The sequence below is a fragment of the Neoarius graeffei genome, chromosome 1 (genome assembly GCF_027579695.1).
Source record: "Neoarius graeffei isolate fNeoGra1 chromosome 1, fNeoGra1.pri, whole genome shotgun sequence".
Taxonomy (NCBI): domain Eukaryota; kingdom Metazoa; phylum Chordata; class Actinopteri; order Siluriformes; family Ariidae; genus Neoarius; species Neoarius graeffei.
This window is the reverse complement of record NC_083569.1, coordinates 85,851,611-85,877,984: the sequence shown is the minus strand read 5'-3', so window position 1 is coordinate 85,877,984 and position 26,374 is coordinate 85,851,611. Positions and strand designations below refer to the sequence as shown.

At 43.7% G+C, this 26,374-nt stretch overlaps 1 protein-coding gene across 2 annotated transcripts in view; it reads left to right on the top strand.

The window, feature by feature from the left end:
* Positions 1–26,374, top strand: part of LOC132901579 (phosphofurin acidic cluster sorting protein 1-like) — a 151,472-nt gene that overhangs the window by 104,156 nt on the left and 20,942 nt on the right. The window contains exons 8-21 of one of the 2 annotated variants that reach the window (XM_060944188.1): positions 2,174–2,233; positions 7,967–8,127; positions 12,501–12,594; positions 13,223–13,303; positions 14,490–14,611; positions 14,781–14,913; positions 15,468–15,572; positions 16,258–16,364; positions 16,462–16,616; positions 16,956–17,066; positions 23,448–23,550; positions 23,821–23,863; positions 23,948–23,990; positions 24,106–24,244. In XM_060944188.1, the coding sequence (XP_060800171.1) occupies positions 2,174–2,233; positions 7,967–8,127; positions 12,501–12,594; positions 13,223–13,303; positions 14,490–14,611; positions 14,781–14,913; positions 15,468–15,572; positions 16,258–16,364; positions 16,462–16,616; positions 16,956–17,066; positions 23,448–23,550; positions 23,821–23,863; positions 23,948–23,990; positions 24,106–24,244 (1,457 nt within the window). Of the gene's footprint in view, positions 1–2,173; positions 2,234–7,966; positions 8,128–12,500; positions 12,595–13,219; positions 13,304–14,489; positions 14,612–14,780; positions 14,914–15,467; positions 15,573–16,257; positions 16,365–16,461; positions 16,617–16,955; positions 17,067–23,447; positions 23,551–23,820; positions 23,864–23,947; positions 23,991–24,105; positions 24,245–26,374 lie in introns of both variants that reach the window. The other variant, XM_060944110.1, reaches the window with a different exon arrangement.

The window sequence follows — 26,374 nt, the reverse complement described above, 5'->3', positions numbered from 1 at the left end:
CCTGTGAAGAGGCCCTGGTGGGATTGTCATTACTGATCTAAATACACGCGTGCGCGCACACGAGCAAAGCTGCCCGATGTTTGATTGACATCAGCATAGATCCTCCCCTGTATGTCTGGGTCACACATGATTTCTACAATCGTAACCCATGCAAAAATACATACAGAAGCCGTGCTGCTTCATATTAAGAAAACACTAAACAGACTGTGCGCGCACACACACCACTGAGCTCTGTGTAAAATCTGGAGGGCTCAGAGCCCGTTCCCCGCTGTAGAGATGAGTGAAGCCATCTGGCCACCATCTTACTGCTCACATCGCGTGTATTTGGTTTGTGTGTTCAAGCATCGTATCCGATCAAATTTGCCACAAGAAAAGTATCTTCTGACGTTTCACCCTTTTATTCCCTCCTCTTATTTTCTCCACTTTACCCCTCCCCCATTCGTTACACATCTTTATCGCACTCCGCTTCACTGTTATTGTTTTTTCCTTTTCCAGTTCAGTCTCTGATCATTCTTTTTGAACGGCACTTTTACTACTATAATTATTTTTATGGAGATTTCACTTTTTCTTTGTACAGGAAATCATATATCGGATGCCGTCCAGGAAATATGACCAGCCCTGATTCAAGAGTACTTATCAATATACTTGCACTCAATTTAAAGTGCATATCCTGGACCAAATTCATGTTTTTTTTTTTTTTTTTATGAAAGTATGTCCCTTTACACACTCATCCAGAAGAGTAATTTTGCACAAGGCAATCGGTCTACAGCAGAAAAAAATAAAACTCGTCTGGAAAAATCCCAAGGGAGTCTGGAGCCAGATTCGTGACGTCACCTGTGGAAGCGCCAGCAGGCTGCGCGAGCTTTGCACGGTTTCAGTGCACAGCCTGTGTAGACCAAGCGCTCCCATTTCTCTCTCATTGTCCGGTCTTTTGGGAAACAATGAGTACTAATCCCATCAAGATTAGTGTTGCTACACCCTCCTACGATACATCTGTTAACCATTTTAATAATTACGTGATAACGTTGAAGAAATTTGCAGAAAACCACCAGGTCGTTTTCTCATAAACAAACCAGCGCTGACGTAGGATTCAGAGGGAGGCGTCCCGCACACGACGTCAGAAAAATCAATGTTTCCCGGGAAATCCAAATGCCAAGTTTTTTCAGAGGCGGACCAATTCGCCTCAAATGGCTTGATTTCAACTGAATTTTTCTGGTATTGTGCAAGGTAAAAAAATTGCAGAGAATGCAGAATGTTACAAATATTTGACCAAAGTTTAATATAAAATAGGAGAATTTCATTGATCTTGCTCCTGAATTTACCCGTGATATGCACTTTAAATTGAAATCATGCCATTAAAACAGACACTCATGCCCATTTTGTCGATTTGTGTGAGTGGGTGTGACCGTGTGTGGTTTGTCAATTGTGCTTAGCCTGAGGTCAATGAAAATAACTCCTGACCAAACTAGAACAATAAAGTCTCTCTTTTTATTTGTATCCCTCACTGCCAGTTCTGCCTCAGGCTACGGTCCTTCTTTCATTTAGGCTCCTGAGGCTAATTTACTCCGTTTTTCTTCTTGAATTTGAGCTTGAGCTCTCGCACTCCATATCAAAGACGTGTAAAAATGATCACACTATCAACACTCGCAGGTGAAATGTCCGTCCACAACCTTTGACCCGACGGTTTGTACAGTTCACTGCTGCACATGCAGATGTTTTTCTTGTCATTTTTCTCACCAACTCCAGAAATAACCTGTCCAGTTTTGTGTAGCTTCCAGTAGTCTAATTGGCCGTTCTGTTCCGCTCCGTGGTGTGAGTGGTAAGATGGCGGCGATGAGCTCCAGATTTTATACAGAGCTCAGTGGCGCGCACGCACACACGAGCCCATCTGTCATGATCAGGCAGAATAATACATCACTATATAGCACAGTTTATTGATTCTAATAGATATAAATGGGCTGGTGAACTCAATTTTTTTTTTTCCTCGCACACACAATATGTGCAGGGCTCCCAAATGAAGCTCCAGGAGTGGAGTCTTTCACAAACACTCATTAGCTCCTGTGTGGATGAAAACCTGCCAGTGAGACGTAGCACAATTTCAGGATTTAATTCACTTCTGTGGTCATTATTAACTTTGTGTGTGTGTTTAACAAACTCTGTTCTCGTTCTGCAGCAACCCAACATCAAGCAGAAGTTTGTGGCCCTGCTGAAGAGGTTTAAAGTGTCAGATGAGGTGATGTTTCACACACTTCCTGCTCATTCTGTCATGTTCTGTCCAAGAATGCATCTCCATACAGTTAATATCACGGAGGGTTCTATTATAACTAAAATATATTTTTTTTTGCGGTCCAAATCCTGCGCTCTGATTGGCTGGCGAGCGGACCCCGGTTACGGACCTCTGGCAACTCGCTCGTTCACAACAACAACAAACATAGTAGCAGTTTTTCTCAACATTTATCTTTTTTTATAAGATGTATTTATAAGATTATAAAAAATCTTATAAATGTTTGCCAGCATTTCTCAGGAGAACAGCATTAATTTTACAGCATGGATAGCGATAACGACAGTGTTCACAGCGAAAGCGAGTTTTACTACCCTGAGGAAGAAGAAATAAAAGAAAACATTTCAGGAGAAAGCTAAAACCTGTAATTTGCTAACAGTTTGATCTCATTAGTTAATGAGGCCCATTTTGGACCATGTTATCCTAATACATAATATTACGTTAGGTAAAAACTTTCAACCAGTACACTCTCTTCTTCAGAGTTTATATAAAGGTCATAATACTGTACAACTTTGGTCGAGCAAAAACATGGCTGAATCCTGAATGACTCAATTTTGTATAAATATGGGACTACACAGGCGGCAAAATGTAGTTTTTTTCCTGCCATGGAAGTGCACTTGTATACCGAGGAGGAAGCCATTTGCATTACAGCCGTGAATGAGGATTCAAAATGGCGGCTCGGCTCGGTTTTCCCTTTCGGGTGCTCTCGTTTTCTGTTAGAATTTGGTAAAGAAAAAAATAAATATATTATTTACCAGCTTAAGGTCGGTCCGTATGGTGAAATACCGTGACCTCGGCCTTGAATACTGACCCAGAGGGCCTCGCTCAGTACTCAGACCCGGCGGCAGAAGCGGTCTAGTAGCTGGGCATTGCACTGGCTGGGGGTGGGCATGCATCGGTGAACCCAATTTTACTAGAGGGTTCTGGGGGCATGCTCCCCCGGAAGAAATTTTTGGAAAAAAACACTCTAAAATGGTGTATTTTGAGCTCTTCAGACACCCTGTTCCGCTGCTATATATTGTCCGTCACTGAGCGCATTTGCAGGGAATATTCCGTTTCATATGGAATATTGGCAGTATTCCGTTTGCACACGAGTCATGTTGTAAACTCGTTCCGAATACCCAACACTGAATGCGCAAACGGCTGATTGTGATCAATGTTGACAGCAAATTAAGATTGAACTTTACAATTAAGAGTGCGCAACAGATTACATCACACTCATACCCCCGTGCCACACTCATCCTCCCTGCACACAGCCTAACTGCAGTCACTGAATCCCTTCTAAGTGAAACCATGCGCATTAAAAGTTTTATGTCTCAAATCTAGTTTTGTGAAGCATGACAATATTAATCTTTAATGCAGATGTATTTTGTAGGTTAACTGAAACGTCAAAACCAGTTTCTTATCTCCAATGCTTAGTTTGCAAATCAAACGCCAAGTGCATGACAGCGCAGGGCTGACGAGATGGGCGCAGGCCGAAACGTTAAGAAAACAGTGTGTCATGTATAACTATTTTGTAGCCCATACAGTAGGCTTACTATAATCAACAACTCAAGTATAACTATTATGTAGTGATTAAAAATTCAAGCTCACCCTCAGTAAAGCGGTAGGCGACGATGTGCAGCTGCATGGACTCTTCGCAAGACAGCGTCACTCCATTCCTCCCTGAACTGTTTTGTTAAGTCCTTCTCAAATGCCAATTTGATCAAATTGGCCTTGCGTGTGTGCAGCATACTTTGTCTGTGGTCGGTGGAAAAGGAGTTCTCGCAGAGAGCAGTGCTTGCACCAAAAGTCAGAGCGTGTTTCCATTTCCATTTAACCAAACCATTTCCGTTTAACCCAGATCATTACGAAATAACCAATCGGATGATTACAAATAGTTTTAACACATTTTAAATTAAGAACTTTTTCTTTAATATTATGCCCTTTTTAAAAGAAAAAGAAAAGCGTTTAATTGTAGTAGCCCGCAATTTATTTATTTATTTATTTATTTATTTTAAATATTGTGTTAAGCTGTTGACCCTAGCCTATGACAGGGTGGGCGGGCCCACACTAGGGCGGGCCCACGTGCCTAAATGGGCGGGCCTGGCCCCCAAAGGCCCGCCCGTCAGTACTTTCAAGACCTCGGTCACAGTATTTCACCATACGGACCTCCCAGCTGGGAAATAACGTATAAAATTTTTTTTTTTGTCAAAGAAGCCCATCAGCTACAAAGACTGCATTTCCTATAACTCTTGGCTCAGCTGTTTCAAAGTAACAGAGATTCAGGCAGATGAGAGGAATCCTCACACTGACAGTACCACTGAACTGCTTTTACACAGTCATTACACATTTATAAATAGCTCAGGAAAGAAGTACGGATAAACCAAGCTGTGCTGTTTATACCTTTTGTCTCCCATTGCATCCAGGAAGTGCAGCAGTGCATGCTAGGAAATGGAGTTGAAAATCTCTTAGCGCTTTTTTTTTGAATATATGTTGCACAATCAAGGAGGATTTATTATTATTATTATTATTATTATTTTTTAAACCTACAATTTCCGTCATATCAGGCTTGTCGTATTTGAGTCCGACTCGTGCCCTAATTTTAAGGACTCGTGACTTGACTCGGACTCGTGCATTAACTGCGTTCGGACTCGTAAACTGGAGATGAGGACTCGGATTTGTTTTTTTCTTTATTTTTTTTGTAACATGCCATAATAATTTGGCATAAGATATTTATATCGCCATTAATTTTTGTACTAATTTTGTGTAAGACCGTCACACCCTGGCGCGTTCATCAGATAGACACTCGGGCGGACTCTTGCACGCATGCTGTAAACGACTCGCACCTGCACAGGATTAAGGCGCAATCAGCGCACCTATATAAAAACTGAAAACTCACACTTACTTTGCGAAGTATTGAGTTGCATTGCTGATACATTACTGAGCCTGAGTTCCTAGTTTGAGTTCCTGTTTCTCGTCTTTGATTCTGCCGAGTCTACAATAGCCTGTTTGTGCCCATTTCACTGTTTTACGATTTTGCCTGCCGTTCTGGATTGTTTACCGTCTTCGCTTGTATTAATAAACACACCTTCTGCACTTCCAGCCGTCTCCCAACCATCTCTGACAGAGTACTTCACACTCCCTGACAAAGAGAAGCACATTCACCTGTTCATACGTCACGTTCAGGAACAAACTAACGTTAATGGTGCTGAAACAGCCATCGTCACATGGTGCAGTTGGAGTGTTGGACTTGACTCGAATTTTTTTATTTTTTATTTTTAATGACTGACTTGAACACTGGGGACTCGAGACTGGACCGTCGTAACTTGCACTATAGTGCGAACTATTCAGGTGTCCCTACCTGCTGCACTGCACGCTTCTGTATTTACTATTCGGATTAATTAGCATCCATGGATGATTAACAAATGTTGGCCAACAATTTTGTGACTTGTCTGTACTCATTTGTCTCTACATCATTGCACCTAAGTAGCAAACTAGCTCACCATACTTTTATCACGTTGTGAGAGCTATGTTTAGATTAGATTAGCAAGCAAAACCTGGGACTGTGCAGCTGTGACTCGGTGCGCTGGTGATAAATTTATCCTTTGTCCACATTTGAAGCCATGAGGAATCTCAGCTGAGGTAATGTTTGCGACTTGTTACACTCTGACTGGACTCTCGAGCTTCATGTTAAGGCTACGACGATATATACAGTGGGGAAAATAAGTATTTGATACACTGCCGATTTTGCAAGTTTTCCCACTTACAAAGAATGGACAGGTCTGTCATTTTTATCGTAGGTACACTTCAACTGTGAGAGACAGAATCTCAAAAAAAAAATCCAGAAAATCACATTGTCTGTCTGATTTTTAAATAATTAATTTGCATTTTATTGCATGAAATAAGTATTTGATCACCTACCAACCAGCAAGAATTCTGGCTCTCACAGACCTGTTAGTTTTTCTTTAAGAAGCCCTCCTATTCTCCACTCATTACCTGGATTAATTGCACCGGTTTGAACCCGTTACCTGTATAAAAGACACCTGTCCACACACTCAATCAGACTCCAACCTCTCCACCATGGGCAAGACCAAAGAGCTGTCTAAGGACACCAGGGACAAAACTGTAGACCTGCACAAGGCTGAGATGGGCTACAGGACAATAGGCAAGCAGCTTGGTGAGAAGGCAACAACTGTTGGTGCAATTATTAGAAAATGGAAGAAACTCAAGATGACTGTCAATCTCCCTCGGTCCGGGGCTCCATGCAAGATCTTGCCTCGTGGGGTATCAATGATCATGAGAAAGGTGAGGGATCAGCCCAGAACTACACAGGAGGACCTGGTCAATGACCTGAAGAGAGCTGGGACCACAGTCTCAAAGATTACCATTAGTAACACACGACGCCGTCATGGATTAAAGTCCTGCAGCGTGTGCAAGGTCCCCCTGCTCAAGCCAGCACGTGTCCAGGCCCATCTGAAGTTTGCCAGTGACCATCTGGATGATCCAGAGGAGGCATGAGAGAAGGTCATATGAGACCAAAATAGAGCTTTTTGGTATAAACCCCACTCGCTGTGTTTGGAGGAAGAAGAAGGACGAGTACAACCCCAAGAACACCATCCCAACCGTGAAGCATGGGGGTAGAAGCGTCATACTTTGGGGGTGCTTTTCTGCAAAGGGGACAGGACGACTGCACTGTATTGATGGGAGGATGGATTGGGCCATGTATTGTGAGATTTTGGGCAACAACCACCTTCCCTCAGTAAGAGCATTGAAGATGGGTCGTGGCTGGGTCTTCCAGCATGACAATGACCCGAAACACACAGCCAGGGCAACTAAGGAGTGGCTCCGTAAGAAGCATTTCAAGGTCCTGGAGTGGCCTAGCCGGTCTCCAGACCTAAACCCAATAGAAAATCTTTGGAGGGAGCCGAAACTCCGTGTTGCCCAGCAACAGCCCTGAAACCTGAAAGATCTGGAGAAGATCTGTCTGGAGGAGTGGGCCAAAACCCCTGCTGCAGTGTGCGCAAACCTGGTCAAGAACTACAGGAAACGTCTGACCTCTGTAATTGTTTCTGTCCCAAATATTAAGTTCTGTTTTTCTATTGTATCAAATACTTATTTCATGCAATAACATGCAAATTAATTATTTAAAAATTATACAATGTGATTTTCTGGATTTTTTTTTTTTTTTTTAGATTCTGTCTCTCACAGTTGAAGTGTACCTACGATAAAAATGACAGACCTCTCCTTTCTTTGTAATTGGGAAAACTTGCAAAATCGGCAGTGTATCAAATACTTATTTTCCCCACTGTATATATATTTTTTTAAACAAGGAAGCAAGTAGCTTTCATTTCCTCATGCGTTCTGATTGCTTGTAACAGGCAGGAGCAGCAGAGTTACTGGAGTTCCTGAGCAGAGCGCTTCATAATGAGCTCTCGAGTTGATTCAGTTGTGTAGGTGGAAGCGCAAACATTAAACTCTGAGTGCTGTGACCAGTACAGTCCTCCTGCACTCTGCTCTCTTCGACTCGCGCTCACACCGACGTGCGTTTTGACATGCTAGCGCTTTTACACTCGACGCACTCAATCTGTTGTTCTTTTTCTTCATGTCAGTCTCTGCCTTTCTCTCCTCCTCCACTTCTTTTTCTTCGTGCTAAAAGGTGCTGAGGCTCTTAACGGTGCGTTCTGACTGTGTGTGGGTGTGCAGGTCAGTTTCGGATTGGAGCACGTCTCACAAGAGCAGATCCAGGAGGTGGAGGAGGACCTGGACGAGCTCTATGACAGCCTGGAGATGTACAACCCGAGTGACAGCGGTCCAGAGATGGAGGAGACGGACAGCATCCTGAGCACGCCCAAACCCAAACTCAGGTCTCTCACACAGTACAGTTTATATTACAGGGCTGTTAGAGTATTGATTCTGGTCAGAATAATTCTCTTTCCTTGAAGTTGCACAGGCGAGCTCCTCTTCTTCTCTCAAATAAAGTGAATAATTATAAAAAGAATTGAAAAGAGAGAATTTTTTTCAACTGGAAAATAAAAATGCAATGCAAAAGTTAGTGTGGAAATGAAGTAAAAATAAGATAAAAATGCAATTTTAAAATAAAAAAAAATAAAAATGCATTTTATTTTAAAAATAAAATGCAATACTTTCCCCGAGAGCTAAAATCACTGAAACTATTCAAACAGGAAGGATTTGAAGTGATAATCTCTTATTCTGTCCACATTCACGGGATATGAGCAATTGCCCGCTCTGATTGGCTACTCTACTACTAGGATATCAGCTCATATACCGTGAGTAGAGAAACAAAATGGCGGCGCGTGTTGCTGAACCAACCAAGAACGGGGGGACTCGAAAGCAAAACCCTAAAAATTATGAAGTATTTAAAAGAAACAGAAATGGCTAAAAGACTGTCCCCCCCCCCCCCCCCCCCCCCCCAAAAAAAATCTCCTGTTCCCCACTCCAGCCCAGTCGGTGGCAGTAATGCACCTTTAAGTTGGTTTGCCAACCGCCAAAATACCCTAAAGATAAAGAAGAACCCCCCCCCCCAAAAAAAAAAAAAACCTAGATAGACTGTGACTAAAGTCACAGTAATTTGCGCTAGCTGGCTGTTGTCAATTGAAGGTCAAGGTGAAGGTCATTTTGCTGAACAAAATTAAAAAAAAAAACCTGATTTGGAAAAAAAAAATCATGAAAATTGACAATTATAAGTGATTGGGGGGAAAAAAAAGCGCCTGTTTTTCATGCATCATTCCGGATCAGTGATCCAGATCACCACCAAAAGTCGGAGCAGCGTAATTCGGCCCAGAATTTCACAAATTCATGTGAAATTTGTTGGCGATTGGCTGAAAACTGAGGGAGAAATGGCGCCCTAAAAAAACGTTACGAGAATAATAGAGATCCTGAGCGAGACTAGCAATTTGCACTAGCGCAAATTAAAAAAGCAAAAAATATGGAAAGAAAATATCCGATGGTAAGAATCTTTTTTTTTTTTTTTTTTCAATGATTATTATTATGAGAGCATTTTTCACAAATTGCTCCTGTCATTTCACTGGTTTGTTTACATTCTCAGCGGAAAAGATTTTGTCAGACGTTTTGTATAAAGTTTTTATTTATTGAATTTGCAAAAAAAAAAAACAATAAAAATGCTCCGTTTCTCGAAATCTAGTGAATGTGGATGAAATAAAACGGTTATTCCACTCAATCTCGTCATACACGGCTTATAGCCGACTCGGTGCTACGCGCCTCTTCAGCTGTCAGCTCATGTACGACTCGATTTCGTGGAATAACTGTAAAATATCAGGGCGCCACTGAGGCTCTGTGACAGCTAGTTCCATCTAAAAGCCGCTTCTTCATGCTCAGTGTTTATGTAGCTTCAGTATGATGATCTGTTTCCTAATGAGCCAAGATTCCTGCAAGTCCTAATCCGTGTAGTGATGTTAGACGTGTGTTTTGAAGTGAATTCTGTAGCACACTGAAAGCCAGTATAGGAACAGAAGAAGGAGGAGACAGCACTTTTTTTTTTTTTTTTTGAAAACCACACCCAGTTTGAAAGCAATAAGCACTCTTTACAACCCGTGGTGATCTGAAAAGCATCTCAGAACAATCCTTGATGTGGATGGCCTTCAACAGGACTATCAGGCAAGAACTGGAATCAGACGCTGCAGTGGGTACAGGTTCACCGCCAGACTGGGAAAAGGCCAAGTAATTTATAGCTATCCGTATCAGTGAATTCAACTTGAGCTGTCCGATCGTTGGTGAGTGTGTGTCCACTGTAGCGTCAGGCTCCTGTTTGTGGCTGGCAGGACTTGAAAATATTATTCGTCCACCTGCTTTAAAGGAGAACTGAAGTCATTTTTAAACTTGCTTTATTTCTTAATTAACGTGTTATTCAATTGCGTTTTCGGCTTATATCATGACTCGTATTGGCAACTAATTGCAATTAAATATTATACTTATCGGCCTGTTCGGTTTTTAGCGGTGTTGAATTTAGTTCGTTTGGTCCACGGCAGGCGTCACTTATCCGCGCGATCTTCACGAGACTTGTGCGAGACTTCGAAACGTGAAGTGTCAGCCAGGTGTCAGTGCCGCCATTTTGAAAACTGTTTTCCCAAACGAAGTATTGCACAAAAACAAGTTTAAATGATAATTACTGCGGACTTTTTTTTTCAGACTTTCCTGATTGCTATCAAAACAAACAAAACTTCCGGCTTGATTACATCAGCATTCGAAAGAGGGCGCGCGCGTCTTTTGACAACGTTGGCAGATGTCGGTCGCTTTGATTTCCGTTGTACGTTTTACTTCCATCCTACGATGTCTCGCACAGGTCTCAGTGAATCTTGTTTATGCCCATCGCTTTGACATATGGACTGATATATTACAGAGCGTATTTCAAACACTCAGAACTTGCTATAGCAGTGACAAAATAGCGATCAGAAATGCATTCCGATATTTAATAAAAGGAGATAAATAGAATTTTGATGATTTGCCTTCGGGCGGCACGGTGGTGTAGTGGTTAGCGTTGTTGCCTCACAGCAAGAAGGTCCGGGTTCGAGCCCCGTGGCCGCGTGGGTTTCCTCCGGGTGCTCCGGTTTCCCCCACAGTCCAAAGACATGCAGGTTAGGTTAACTGGTGACTCTAAATTGACCGTAGGTGTGAATGTGAGTGTGAATGGTTGTCTGTGTCTATGTGTCAGCCCTGTGATGACCTGGCGACTTGTCCAGGGTGTACCCCGCCTTTCGCCCGTAGTCAGCTGGGATAGGCTCCAGCTCGCCTGCGACCCTGTAGAAGGATAAAGCGGCTACAGATAATGAGATGAGATGATAAATTTGCCTTCAGTTCTCCTTTTAAGGTTGGACATGTTGTGCACTTTGAGATGCTTTTCTTCTCACCGTGGTTGTAAAGAGTGGCTGTTTGAGTAACCACAGCCTTCCGCTCTCCTCAAGGCGATTCCTCGCTCAGAACCATCTGTGTGATGGAAAGCTGGAATTTTTTGTTTGTTTTTGTTTCTTTTCTTTTTTTATACCGTTCTGTGTAAACTCTACAAGCTATTGCGTGTGTGCAAATCCCACGAGATTCTGAAATACTCAAATCGGTCCATCCGGCAGTAATAAACACCCCACGGTCAAGGTCTCCGAGCTCACATTTTTCCCATTATGATGCTTGATGTAAAAATGGACTCGAGCTCTTGATCTAGACGTTTTGTTTTGTCGACTGACGAAATAAAACAGATGGTGCTCGTGTTTATACACACGAACACGACTATTTATATCAAACTCACAATCCTGTGGGATAAGAAGAATGTAACAGGGAGGATGGAGGCGGACACAAACTTGCATACAGTACCGGTTAAAAGTTTGTACACCCCTACTCGGTCATATGTTGTCCTGTATTGGGACTACACTGTAGAACAATACTGATGACATCAAAACTATTGGAACATAAATGTTGGTTTCATATTTTAGATTCTTCAAAGTAGCCAGCGTTTCCCTTGACGCTTTGCACACTATTGGCGTTATCTTAACCAGTTTCATGAGTCACCGGGAACGCTTTTCAGTTAACAGGTGCCTCGTCAAATGTTAATTAGTGCAGTTTCTTGCTTTTTTTTTTTTTTTTAATATGTTTGCGATCAAATAGTAAATAATAAATAAAAATACAGTAAACAGCCCTATTGCCTCCACAACTGTAGTAATCTATATTATGTCAAGAACCGCTCAAGTAAGTAAAGAGAAACGACATCCATCATTACTTTCAGACATGAGGTGACTTTTAATTAATAAAAATAAAGAAAAAACGTTGAATTAGAAGGTGCGTCTGAACTTTTGACTGCTTCTGTAGTGTGCGCAGGGTGACAGGATGAGGGAGCACAACTGCCCTCTGGTGGTGAGATATATTGAGAGATGAGAATTGCAATTTTTGGCACAGAAGCTCCAGCACACACTGCATCATTACCAGAATCACTGTAATCAGCCGGCATCTCGGCCAGTTTCGATCTGTGTAATCAGCCTGAAGCGGCTCCAGTCCAAACACACCGGCCTGCTTTATTACTGATTCAGTCGAGCAGCTGATCTAAACACAGAATCCTGCCAGCGCGTAAACACAGCGTCAGCCAGCCGTCTGGAATCTGCTCACACGTCCGTCCATGAATAGAAATGAGCGCGCTCGGTCATCACGGCGCTTTGAGGCTGTTAATCTGAAGCAGGTGTAGAGATGATTTACCGTGTGCGCGTGTGTGTGCACGCAGGCCGTTCTTCGAGGGAATGTCGCAGTCCAGCTCTCAGACGGAAATCGGCAGCCTGAACAGCAAAGGGAGTCTGACCAGAGACCCTTTCAGCCCGGTGAGTGTGTGTGGGGAGGAATGGGACCGAATGCGAGTGTGAGTTGGAGTGATGGAGGTGAGATGGGACGGTGAAAAGGCATTTTGAGGAAACCTGAGCTGACTCTCCTCCTGATTGACTGACAGCGGCGTCTCCTTGGCAACAGCCCATCAGCCACACTAGTACTAGAAAAGCCAAGCGCCCACATTGTTTATCTACACAGTCTCGGTTTTTATAAACAATGTTGTTTTGTAAGTAAAAAGATGTTAGGCGTGTGTTTGTGGGGAAACATCATATTAGCTACCTTAGTGTAAATAACATGTCACTGAATAAGTGCACAGTGTAGAAGCGTTATAGCGTAGAGTCGAGGTTCCCAACAAGCCCTGCACGTTTTTGGTGTTTTCCCTGCTTGAAAACACCTGACTGTACTAATCAGATACGTAATGTCTTCCTGAGTTGATGAGTGTGTTCGAGCAGGGGGGTGGGGGTGGGGTTTTGGTGTAGGAGCAGGTTGGGGAAGGCGGGGTGGGTGTAGGAGCAGGTTGGGGAAGGCGGGGTGAAGGCGGTTTCGGGACAGATGTGTGTAATGTGTCAGGGTTCAGTGTGGAGACTGGGAGTGTTGTGTACAGTTCCTGTGTTTCTCCAGCAGGGGGAGCAGCCTCCCTCAGACAAGCTCAAACACTCACGCAGCCGCAACCTGGACGAGACGACGACCGAACCGGACATCTCAGTGAGGGTCAACTACACACACATACACACACACACACACACACACACACACACACACACACACACACACACACACACACACACCTCTCTGTCTCACTCACTCACTCACTCACACATACATACACACACTCTCTCTCCTCTCTCTCTCTCTCTCTCTCCCCCACACCCCCTCTCTGTCTCACTCACTCACACATACACACACTCTCTCACACACCCACACCCCCTCTCTGTCTCACTCACTCACTCACTCACTCACTCACTCACTCACTCACTCACTCACTCACACATACACACACTCTCTCTCCTCTCTCTCTCTCTCTCACACCTACACCCCCTCTCTGTCTCACTCACTCACTCACTCACTCACTCACTCACTCACTCACTCACTCACTCACTCACACATACACACACTCTCTCACACACCCACACCCCCTCTCTGTCTCACTCACTCACTCACTCACTCACTCACTCACACATACACACACTCTCTCTCCTCTCTCTCTCTCTCTCACACCTACACCCCCTCTCTGTCTCACTCACTCACTCACTCACTCACTCACTCACACACACACACACTCACACATACACACACTCTCTCTCCTCTCTCTCTCTCTCTCACACCTACACCCCCTCTCTGTCTCACTCACTCACTCACTCACTCACTCACTCACTCACACATACACACACTCACACATACACACACTCTCTCTCTCTCTCTCTCTCTCTCTCTCTCTCTCTCTCTCTCTCTCTCACACCTACACCCCCTCTCTGTCTCACTCACTCACTCACTCACTCACTCACTCACTCACTCACACATACACACACTCACACATACACACACTCTCTCTCCTCTCTCTCTCTCTCTCTCTCTCTCTCTCTCTCTCTCTCACACCTACACCCCCTCTCTGTCTCACTCACTCACTCACTCACACACACACACACTGTCTGTCTGTCTGTCTGTCTGTCTGTCTATCTATCTATCTATCTATCTATCTATCTATCTATCTATCTATCTATCTATCTATCTATCTATCTATCTATCTATCTATCTATCTATCTATCTATCTATCTATCTATCTCTCACACACACACACACACACACACACTTCCTGCACTTGTCTTGTTTGCCCTTTCTCAGTCTCAACACATTAAAATATTAATAATCGTTAAAAACTGACTGTGTGTAGGAGGTGAATGATCAGGAGCTGTTCCCAGAAATGGCACCATCCATTATGGTGTCCGTGGCCGAGAAACCACGTACACCACTGAAGACCAGCAAGAGCGAGGGGCAAACCATGCCTTCTCCTAGGTCTGCGCGCGCGCACACACACAAGTGCACGCATGCCGATAACCCAATCATACCCACATCTGCATGCTCTAAGGCTTCAATTCAGAGATAGTGCACTTTGATTTAATTCAATACATAAGTAGTTTCTGTGTGTGTGTGTGTGTGTGTGTGTGTGTGTGTGTGTGTGTAGGTTGGATGGGACACACACACCCCGGCAGAAACGCAACACTCCAATGAAAGAGCGGCAGCTCTCTAAACCACTGAGTGAACGAACCAACAGCTCAGACAGCGAGAGGTCACCTGAACTAGGACACAGTACACAGGTACACTCACTCTCTCTCTCTCTCTCTCTCTCTCTCTCTCTCTCTCTCTCTCACACACTATTTTGTGGAAACATTCTGCCTCGTCTCCCATGATGCCACTTGATCAGATATAAAGCTAACTTCAGTAACCGAGTCCTATATAAACACAGAGTAAAAGATCAACATGAGTCTGTCGTTCTGTAACGATCGCGTTCAACCGCTTAGTGATGTTCAGTATCACAAGCTCCGCCCACAATAGTTCCTACTTCATAGAAAACTCTGAAGAACTAAAGAACGACCAAAAGTCTCCTCTCTGCTCCAGCTTTGAGTTCCTGAAGGATTCCCGTGATGGAAACTCGCCTGTTCTGATCACATCCTGCACGCAGGCGTTCTGTTTATCTCTGTGTTTCACTCTTCATTTGTTTTCGTTTCTATGGAGGAGTCGAGTCTCAGAAGCTAAATAAGGAAGGCTAATGCACTGTTTATTCTTGTTCCACAGATTCAATCTGAATTATTAATGTTGAGTCAACCCTTAGAACCCGTGTGTGTGTGTGTGTGTGTGTGTGTGTGTGTAGGTCCTCAGGAAAGCTGTGTATGATCAGTTGAATCAGATTTTGTTGTCTGATACAGCATTACCCGAGAGCCTCATCCTCGTTAATGGCATCGACTGGCAAGGCCAGGTAGGAGAGTGTGTGTGTGTGTGTCAGGTGTTAATATACCGGGAGTGTGGCTTATATGTGGAACTTGCACCCAGGGACACATACACAGGACCCACACTCGCACAAGGGACGGGGACACTCGCACAGGACCCACACACGCACAAGGAAGAAGAAACCTTTATTCGTCACATGCACACTTCAAGCACAGTGAAATTCATCCTCTGCATTTAACCCATCTGAAGCAGTGAACACACACACACACCCAGTGCAGTGGGCAGCCCAGAGCGCCCGGGGAGCAGTCAGGGGTTCGGTACCTTGCTCAAGGGCAGCTCAGCCCAAGGCTGCCCCACGTCAACCTAACTGCATGTCTTTGGATTGTGGGGGAAACTGGAGCACCTGGAGGAAACCCACACAGACACGGGGAGAACATGCAAACAGAAAGGCCCTCGCCGGCCACTGGGTTCGAACCCGGAACCTTCTCGCTGTGAGGCGACTGTGCTAACCACTACACCACCAGGACAGGGACACTCACACGAGGGACGGGGACACTCGCGCGCACACACGCACCCAGGGACGTACTCACTAGACGTGTCCCTTGTGTGTGGGTCCTCTTGAGTGTGTCTTTGGTGTACATGTCCCAAGTATGACACTTTTTGATGTGCTCATTTAATCAAGTGTGTGTGTGTGTGTGTGTGCGTGTGTGCAGTATGTAGCAGAGCAGTTACAGGTTCAGAAGCACCCAGTAGTGTGTACATGTTCATCAGCAGAGATTCAGGCCGTTCTCTCGGCTGTACTGACGCGCATCCAGAAGTTGTGAGTCCTTTAGTCAAAACTACACACAATTCTATTGTACAGCTTTTTACAGAGCATCAATCACCATCTCTCTCTCTCTCTCTCTCTCTCTCTCTAGCTGTAACTGTAACTCGTCCATGCCGCGGCCCGTGAAGGTGGCAGTAGTCGGAGCTCAGAGTTACCTGGGTGCCATCCTGCAGTTCTTCGTCAGTCAGCTGGCCAATAAGACGTCTGATTGGCTGAACCACATGCGCTTCCTGGTTGTTCCTCTGGGTGAGTGAACACCACCAGCACCCACATCCCAGTTTTCTCAGCAGATGTTAGAACACATTGTTTTTAGGTCCTCATTTGGTGTCGTATTCATTTTTTTTTTACACACATTTTGAAGCACTCAGCAGCTCTCACAGTCCTGACTGCATCCATGACCTCCCACTCCACATCACGACTCTACACGATATTTAATACCATCTCGGTCAGCTTCACTCTGCCCTGCTGTAAAACCAGATCAACACCAGCTTTAAATGCCCTCGGAAACCTGACGGACTTTTGCATACATTGAACATGACCCTTTTTTTTTTTTTGGTGCTTTTCTATTTTTGTCTTTCCGTTCAGGTTCCCACCCCGTTGCTAAGCACCTGGGTGCCCTTGACAACCGCTACAGTTCAGTTTTCCTAGATGGAGCATGGAGAGAGCTGTTCAGTCGCTCAGAACCTCCACAATCAGGTATGTACACACACACACACACACACACGCGCGCAGAATATTTTCCCGAGAGTGCCACTCCTGATGTCCCATGATGCTTTGCAGGGGATATGTTTATGGTGAAGATAGTTAACAATGGGAAGTTTGAATAATATGATGTGCACGTTGGATATTTGGGGCTTGTCGTGTGTTCTCTTTAATATGTGATCCCAGCACTCGTTGTTCCGCGTCTGTGTGTTTTATTGCTTTTATGTGGTGGCGTTCACATGCATACGTTCATCTCAGTGTGAGAATTGCAGCTTGGGAACTCGTATTTTTCTTCTGAAAAATCTAACTACAAACAGAAGACTTTTTATTGTGCCGTCCAGTAGAACCCACACCGCATCGTAATCAACATCTCTGAACTCATACACACATGGAACGTCCAAGGAAGATTTGAACACTGCATAAGTCCAAGAACTCGGACTAGTCGGATGTTGGAAAGTTGAACTTTTCCATGTTGGAGGTCGGATTTTCCCCCAAGTTCCGACTACAGTATGGATTACAGCGTTAGCAAGAGATCGACTTCTCCATTCCTGTTGAGCTCATCTGTCATGGCGTGGCGTCCATCGTCCACAATTCAGTCGAATCGTATCTCCTCCGTCAGTTCGCCATGGATTTCTGTTAGGATTGTTTTGTTTGAAAGAACTCCTCAGTCCACACACAACTTGGTTGTTCTTTGATCAAATTCTTTGCTAACGAGTTACTAATGAGGCCAAATTAACGAATTTTCCAGGCCTCTCATTAGAATTGCATCTCCTGTCTGATTTCTCATCCGATTTCAGTTCTGATTGATGTTTGAGGAACAAAACTCATTTGGTTGTTTGTTAGTTTTTCTGTTGTAAACAGTTTGTTTACAACTTTGTTTATTTTCAGTTAAATCATATCTCCTCCCTCTCTCAGTTCTCAATGGATTTCAGTTCTGGTTGTTTTATTTGAAAGAACTCAACCTTCTGTACAAAACGTGGTTGTTGTATCGTCAAATTTTTGCTAACGAGCGGCTAATTAGGTTAACTTGAGTTTTCAGACGTCTCATTAGAGTTGTATCTCCTCTCGCAGTTCTCACCCGATTTCAGTTCTGGTCGATCTTACCTCGGGGAACAAAATTTGGTCGTTTTGTTTGCTAACAAATTCGTAATTAGGTCAACTTAACACATGTTCTTCTGACTAGAGTTGTATCTCCTCTCTCGTTCATCATGCAAGTTGATGGCTGTTTTGGGTCGATCTTCACTTGGGGAACAAAATTTAGTCCTTTGTTGATTTTCCTGTTGTAAACAATTAGTCGTGGAGGTCGGTCCTCTCTCACGTTGTGATATTTCAGTTCCGTTTGATGTTTTGGTTGTCATGGTTGTCCTGGTGGCAGGCCAGATGAGCTCCTACGTCCTTGATGTTCTGGTCTGCCTCCTAGTGGATATGTTCATGGTACATGTATGTATAAAGGCAGACACCGATACAACTGGCTACCTTTCTCATGTTTACATATACACAGACTCTGAAGTATAACCCAGACCAGGGGTTCCCAAACTTTTCCATGCCAAGGCCCCCCAAACAGCATTAGCTTCTGGCCGGGGACCCCCTTTGCAAACCCACAGACAATGCTACAAAATATGTAAAGAAACATCAGCTTTTAGAATGTTTTCTCTTACTTTTATTCAATAGTCAATAATCGTTACATTTGTTTAGCATAAGAATATTATTAACTAACATGTTTTCAACACAAATATTTTCGCACTGAACAATAAACTGTATAACCTCCTGTAGTACCCGATTCAACTCGTTATCCATCCTTTTTGCGACCAGTGCCTCGCGATGGAGCATGCAGTGTGTGGCCACTACATGCGGGGCCTTCTGCTTAATGAGCGCGGTCACTCCACTGATCTTCCCGGTCATTGCCGCGGCTCCGTCCGAACACACCCCCACACAACGGGTCCAGTCCAATCCGTTAGACTCGATGTAATCGTCCAAAACTTGAAAAATGTCTTTCCCAGCAGTTCCAGTTCCTCTTTCAAGTGCTTTACAAAATAGTATTTTCTCCACAAATCTTTCCTGTGAAATAAATCTGATGTACACAAGCAGTTGGGCCTCATTGGATAAATCTGTGCTCTCATCCAGCTGAAGTGCGAAGTATTCGCTGGCTCTCACCTGCTCCAACAGCTGAGCAGATACGTCTTGAGCCATGTCACCAATCCGTCGGCTCACGGTGTTATCAGAGAGTGGGACAGCATCGATTTTTTTTTTTTTGGCAGCATCCTCACCAAGCAATTCTCGGACAATGTCTTTGGTGGCTGGTAAAATCAAATCTTCTCCAATTGAGTGAGGTTTTTTAGCACGAGCAATGTGGTACGAGGCTAAAAATGATGCCTTCAGGGCCCGCTCAGGGACAGTACGGTAGCTTGCTGGGTGAATGCAGCAGATTGCCTGACCAAATGCTCTTCTTTGCGTCGGAAGAAATCTACTGTTTTTTCGGCATCTGTCGGATGTTTTTGTACCAAGTGGCGCTGAAGTTTCGAAGGTTTTAAGCACTCGTTTGACAGGGTCTCCAGACAGAGGACGCATTTCGGGCAATCATGGTCATTTTTCTGTATGGCTGTAAAGCCATACTTAATGTATGCTGCCTCATATTTTCGGATTTTAGTTGGCCAGGACTTCTTAGTTTTTTTTCGCAGCAGTGTCCTCCACAGCAGGGCTGTTGGTTTGTTCCTTCGGTCTCTTCTTCAAAAACCTGTCCATTTTGCGCTAGCAATACGCTAGCTTGAAGAGCAAAGCAGCTTGATAAATGGCGCAAACCGCAACGTCACAGGCAATCGGAGAGATGAGCATGGCAAACAACGTTTCGATATAATGTATTATTATTAATAATTATATTTTATAATAATGATTAAAAAACTAATTACAATACATTTAATAATTATTTTAAAAAAGTATATTTTTTTCTCAATTTTTTTTTGTTATCGTCCCTCCAACTTTCTGAGGCCCCCCTGGCGGCCCCCACTTTGAAAACCACTGACCCAGACTTCCTGTTCTTTGGAATTCACTTTGGCCTTCAACCGGTGCCATTATCATTAGTCCTTGTTGCCCATAATGGCGCATGAGGCCTCCACCAAAGCCTTCCAACATGCTTGGTCTGGAGCCCATCTTTCCATGTGGCCCCTGGTCCATCCTTTCTCCCTCATTTCCTTTTCAACTGTCCTCCTCCATTGGGCCTGCTTCTCCAGCTATCAGGAGTCCATCTGAGGGCGGCTCTTTGTTTTGACGTGGGTGGCAGGCGCAGCACGTGTCCAATCCGTCTCCACTGGCGCTTCTGCCCTTCTTCATTGATGTTGTTCTTTGTAAGGCCAAAAGATGTTAAGGATTCTTCTGAGGCATCTGTTCTCCAATTATATATCGGTGCTATTCTATCCAACTTCTTTTAAGCCATAGTGTTATTGCATCCATTCACCATGTGTTAATCTCAGAAACTCCCAGTGCACTAACAGTGAGAGTGTGATTATCATACATTCCCAATTCAGTTCCTCATCTGAACTTCTGTGGAGCATCAGCACCTTTATAGCACTAAAGCTGGAAGGTTTAGGAAGACAACAAGATTGATCTGAAACTAATATTGAGCCTCCAAGCAACCTGAAGTGTGTCCCTGTAGCAGTTCTGTGGTTTATACTGAAACAAATGTACATCGCTTTCATATTTATACACGCCCCATGTATTACTTTGTCAGTTAAAGTGGAACGGAGCTCAGAATTATAGTCTCGCTCCACACTTCAATAAACTACTGAGCTCCTAAAGGGTCACCATGAGACTTCCTGTCTTTTGAAGAGTTTTACGTTCCTTCACAATCCCTCTTGTGAATCCCGCTCATTGATAATCATCATCCTTTCTCACGCGGAGACACCGTATTCCCTGCGCTTCTCATTTCATCCAGTCCTGCTCGGAGACATTTTACGGATCAGATCATCGACCACGGGATTAAATTCTGTTCCTGAGAGTAAGACTCGAAAGCAGCGCTCGTGCTGGCAACTTTTGGCTTTTTCATATTTTATTTGTTGTATCAGTTGACATTTTATGAGCAATTTTTAAAAAAAATTTGTATTAAGTGTTAGGTTAATTTCTCCAACCTTATAAAATGTTACAGGAGAAGACTCGGTGGTGTTTTACTGGCAGAGGGAGGGTGTACAAAGAATTAAATGCAAAGGTGTCAATAATAATTGAAAATTATAATCATTTATTGATGAGAAATTTGTTTTTCTCTGAATTACTTTAATAAATAATCTTTAATTATTTCAATGAAAGTTTGTTGGATTTTTCTCACTTTTTCAGTGTGAGATGAAGCTACTTTACCAAAAGGTGGATTTTTTTTGGGGGGGGGCATGGCCTAATGGTTAGAGAAACAGCTTTGGGGCCAAAAGGTTGCTGGTTCGATTCCCTGGACCAACAGGACTGGCTTAAGTGCCCTTGAGCAAGGCACCCAACCGCTCCGGCAAGAGTGGTGGCGTACCTTGTGTCTGATTAGCCGATGAAAAACTGATGATGTGATTATCAGCTCGGGCATTGAACCCAACCAACTGAACTGAACTTTTTTTTTTTTAAATAAATAATCTTTACAAGGGGTGTCAATAATTGTGAAGGGCACTGTACTGTAGGTCAAGTTTATAGTTATTATTGTGGATGAAATGGCAATAGTCATTATGTACAACCCCGATTCCAAAAAAGTTGGGACAAGGTACAAATTGTAAATAAAAACGGAATGCAATAATTTACAAATCTCAAAAACTGATATTGTATTCACAATAGAACATAGACAACATATCAAATGTCGAAAGTGAGACATTTTGAAATTTCATGCCAAATATTGGCTCATTTGAAATTTCATGACAGCAACACATCTCAGAAAAGTTGGGACAGGGGCAATAAGAGGCTGGAAAAGTTAAAGGTACAAAAAAGGAACAGCTGGAGGACCAAATTGCAACTCATTAGGTCAATTGGCAATAGGTCATTAACATGACTGGGTATAAAAAGAGCATCTTGGAGTGGCAGCGGCTCTCAGAAGTAAAGATGGGAAGAGGATCACCAATCCCCCTAATTCTGCGCCGACAAATAGTGGAGCAATATCAGAAAGGAGTTCGACAGTGTAAAATTGCAAAGAGTTTGAACATATCATCATCTACAGTGCATAATATCATCAAAAGATTCAGAGAATCTGGAAGAATCTCTGTGCGTAAGGGTCAAGGCTGGAAAACCATACTGGGTGCCCATGATCTTCGGGCCCTTAGACGGCACTGCATCACATACAGGCATGCTTCTGTATCGGAAATCACAAAATGGGCTCAGGAATATTTCCAGAGAACATTATCTGTGAACACAATTCACCGTGCCATCCGCCGTTGCCAGCTAAAACTCTATAGTTGAAAGAAGAAGCCGTATCTAAACACGATCCAGAAGCGCAGACGTCTTCTCTGGGCCAAGGCTCATTTAAAATGGACTGTGGCAAAGTGGAAAACTGTTCAGTGGTCAGACGAATCAAAATTTGAAGTTCTTTATGGAAATCAGGGACATCGTGTCATTCGGACTAAAGAGGAGAAGGACGACCCAAGTTGTTTTCAGCGCTCAGTTCAGAAGCCTGCATCTCTGATGGTATGGGGTTGCATTAGTGCGTGTGGCATGGGCAGCTTACACATCTGGAAAGACACCACCAATGCTGAAAGGTATATCCAGGTTCTAGAGCAACATATGCTCCCATCCAGACGACGTCTCTTTCAGGGAAGACCTTGCATTTTCCAACATGACAGTGCCAAACCACATACTGCATCAATTACAGCATCATGGCTGCGTAGAAGAAGGGTCCGGGTACTGAACTGGCCAGCCTGCAGTCCAGATCTTTCACCCATAGAAAACATTTGGCGCATCATAAAATGGAAGATACGACAAAAAAGACCCAAGACAGTTGAGCAACTAGAATCCTACATTAGACAAGAATGGGTTAACATTCCTATCCCTAAACTCGAGCAACTTGTCTCCTCAGTCCCCAGACGTTTACAGACTGTTGTAAAGAGAAAAGGGGATGTCTCACAGTGGGAAACATGGCCTTGTTCCAACATTTTTGAGATGTGTTGTTGTCATGAAATTTAAAATCACCTAATTTTTCTCTTTAAATGATACATTTTCTCAGTTTAAACATTTGATATGTCATCTATGTTCTATTCTGAATAAAATATGGAATTTTGAAACTTCCACATCATTGCATTCCATTTTTAGTTACAATTTTTGTACTTTGTCCCAACTTTTTTGGAATCGGGGTTGTAGTTAGATCTTTGAGAGGAGTGAAGGACTCCTGGGGTTTAACTGTGTGTGTGTGTGTGTGTGTGTGTGTAGACATGATGGATGTAGCAGGTCATATCACTCAGTACATCAGTGGAGCGTCTCTCACCCATCAGCTCCCCATCGCCGAGGCCATGCTGACCTGCAAACACAGGACGTGAGTAAACCACCATCACTGCTTCCCAAACACACTATTCATAATAATAATAATAATAATAATGCTAAAAATATTTCTACTGATGATGATGATGATCCAGGCAGCTCTATAAACAAAACAAATAGATCATATGCTACTGCAACAAATATTTGATCTCTCATTGCAGCAAATATATGATCCATTTTATAGACTTTTTATCAGTGCTGTTTGTTTAAATGGTTTTATGGCATCATTTTCTTTCTCTGCGTCACCTGTGTGTGTGTGTGTCAGGCGCGAGGAGGATTCCTATCAGAAGTTTATCCCGTTTATAGGCGTAAGTTACCATTCCCTGTGTATTAACTGAGCGAGTTCTACAGTAACTGAACGGCAGTGTAACTGACTGAGAGATGTGTTCCAGGTTGTGAAGGTGGGGCTGATTGAGCCGGGTCAGTCGTCTACAGGTGGGTCTTTATGGCTTTATTCACAGATCTGCTCTTTATTCGCTGAATACCGCTGAAGGTTTTACAGTAAACTGAGACGAGTTTAAGTCCGTGTGTTCTGTGTTCTGGCTTTTAGGTGATGCTGAAGAGGGCGTGTCTGTCAATTTGGCCGTCCCCTCGACGTCTCCGCCCAGTCACGGCTCTCCCTCCAGTCTTAAAGAGACGGCCACACCCCCTTCGTCACCTTCTATGGGTGCTGTTTTAACCGTACAGGGGTGAGTGTGTGTTTGTGCTGTTTATAGTCGAGAGATTAATTGTATTGCTTGTGTCTCATGCTTCTCCAAGCGTCGTGGTGTTTTAATTTTACATCCTGATGGTTGTGATTTACGGAAAAAATCACGACCATCAGTACAGCCTCCATCTTGACTAGGATTGAATATTTGATACAGTCTAAAGGCCAATTTATGCTGACAACCCAGTCCTCGCAGATGGCGTCGCAGATGGCGTCTGCGTAGCCCCCCCACCTTCGCAGACGCTCTGCGCGCACCTCCCAAAAATTGTGACCACTGCAGAAGCCTCGCAGACAGCGTCACAGACAAGAGGGCTCTGATTGGTCCACTCTACATCCGCTGTACACGCACTTCTGCTTCCCTACTTTCCCGGTTTGTTTTGTTTTCACGGCCGCCATTTTTAAAAACACGAGCGAAGATGGAGCAGCACGAAGAGCGGTTGATCGAGGAAGTGAGGAAGTACGTACATCTATACGACTCCAGTTCTAGTCATTATCAGTAACCGGAGGATAAACACTCCACTAACCACACCCACCAACTACTCCTAGCGATTTCGCGACTTTGCGCCCCCTTGCGTTGTGGCGGTGAATAACATCACGCACGCCTATTACTCCCCGCTCAACGATAAATTACAACTGTCTGCGAAAAGCTATCTGCGAAAGCCTTGTCGCAAGAGCATGCAGAGGCCTTAAGGGTGTACTCACACTAGGCGAACTGTACCGCACCGGATCCCCAAAGTCCAGTTTGTTTGACGAGTGTGAAGATGCACTTGGGCCACGTGGAAGTCCAAGAGCGTGAAATTGAAGTGAATGTAATGTCCCTAAACCCCACTTTTTTCCTTGTACAAAGCAACAATCATTGTTGATTGACCATGTGTTTTCGAACCATGGCTGATCCAAAAGGCCATAAATTAATGCATGGGTGCAAGTTTTCCGGCATGTGCCAGAAGCTCCGTTTCTTTCGGTTCTGAAAAAGTAATTTTTCCAAATCGTGTAAATCCATTGAGATTTTCGGGGGGTGGCCCTCTCACTGTCTCACTCTCAGCGTGTTACCGCGGTACAGTCTCTGCACGAGACAAGTCTTTTCATCTCGTCTTCGCCACAAACCTCGTTCAATTTATACGCCGGTCCTGACTAGCCCGTTGTTTCACGGTGTTATACATGTGTGATTATCATGTTTCACGCACATAGCACGTTGCTCGACTAAATCAACACAGCTATTCCCATGAGTCGCCGTTTCTTTTGGTGCAAGTTAGAATGGTGCTTTTGATTGGCTCACTGTTAACTGCCGTCCAATGAAACTTCGGCTTTTATAATAAGCCTTATTTCGCTTCCCTCCCTTAAGACAGAGCCACGTGCTTTGCCTCTGGTTGCTGATCAAAATATGTCAAAATGAAGTTTTTATCGGAAGGCTCCAATACAAAAGAATTAGAAAAGACGTCTAGAAATAAATGGAGATGGGAATGGTTAAGCGAGTGTGACAAATGGGGATAGTCAGTAATGGATTATAAAATACAGATATTTTTGTATATGGAAAAAGCTGAGTCTTGTTATTTGCTAAAATCCAGGAGTTTCTGAGGACATCAAGACATGTGGCCCCTTATTTTAACTCCAGCTGTGTATATATTGTAAAAAAAGGTGTCACAGCAAAAGCAGATTAAAAATGGCTGTTTCAACATTTAAATTAGTAGTTGCTAGATGTTTTGAAATATCAAGCCTTGTACTTGAAATATTATTTCAGATGAACTGATGAAATGTATTAAACATTTGATGTGATTATGCAAATCATATAACTATTAATATTATAAATGTTTGCATGAGATTGCGTGAGAGAAAACCATTTTAACTTGTAATTAAAATTTTGTTTTCGAAAACAACCCCCCCCCCCCCCCCCCCCCGCACGGCTGCGCCATGCACGTCTGACTTTGTCAGACTTTTCAGGTTTTTGAAAGTTTTATACTTGTACCCATGTTAATGGAAAATCAATAAGATCAGCCGATTTTCAGGGAACCTGCCGAGACTGATCCGGAAGATCCCGAAGGGATGCATGTCGTCACACGTGTAACAATCCAAGTATCAATTTCGCTCCCGTGTGCAGCAGTGGTTAGAGCAGTGT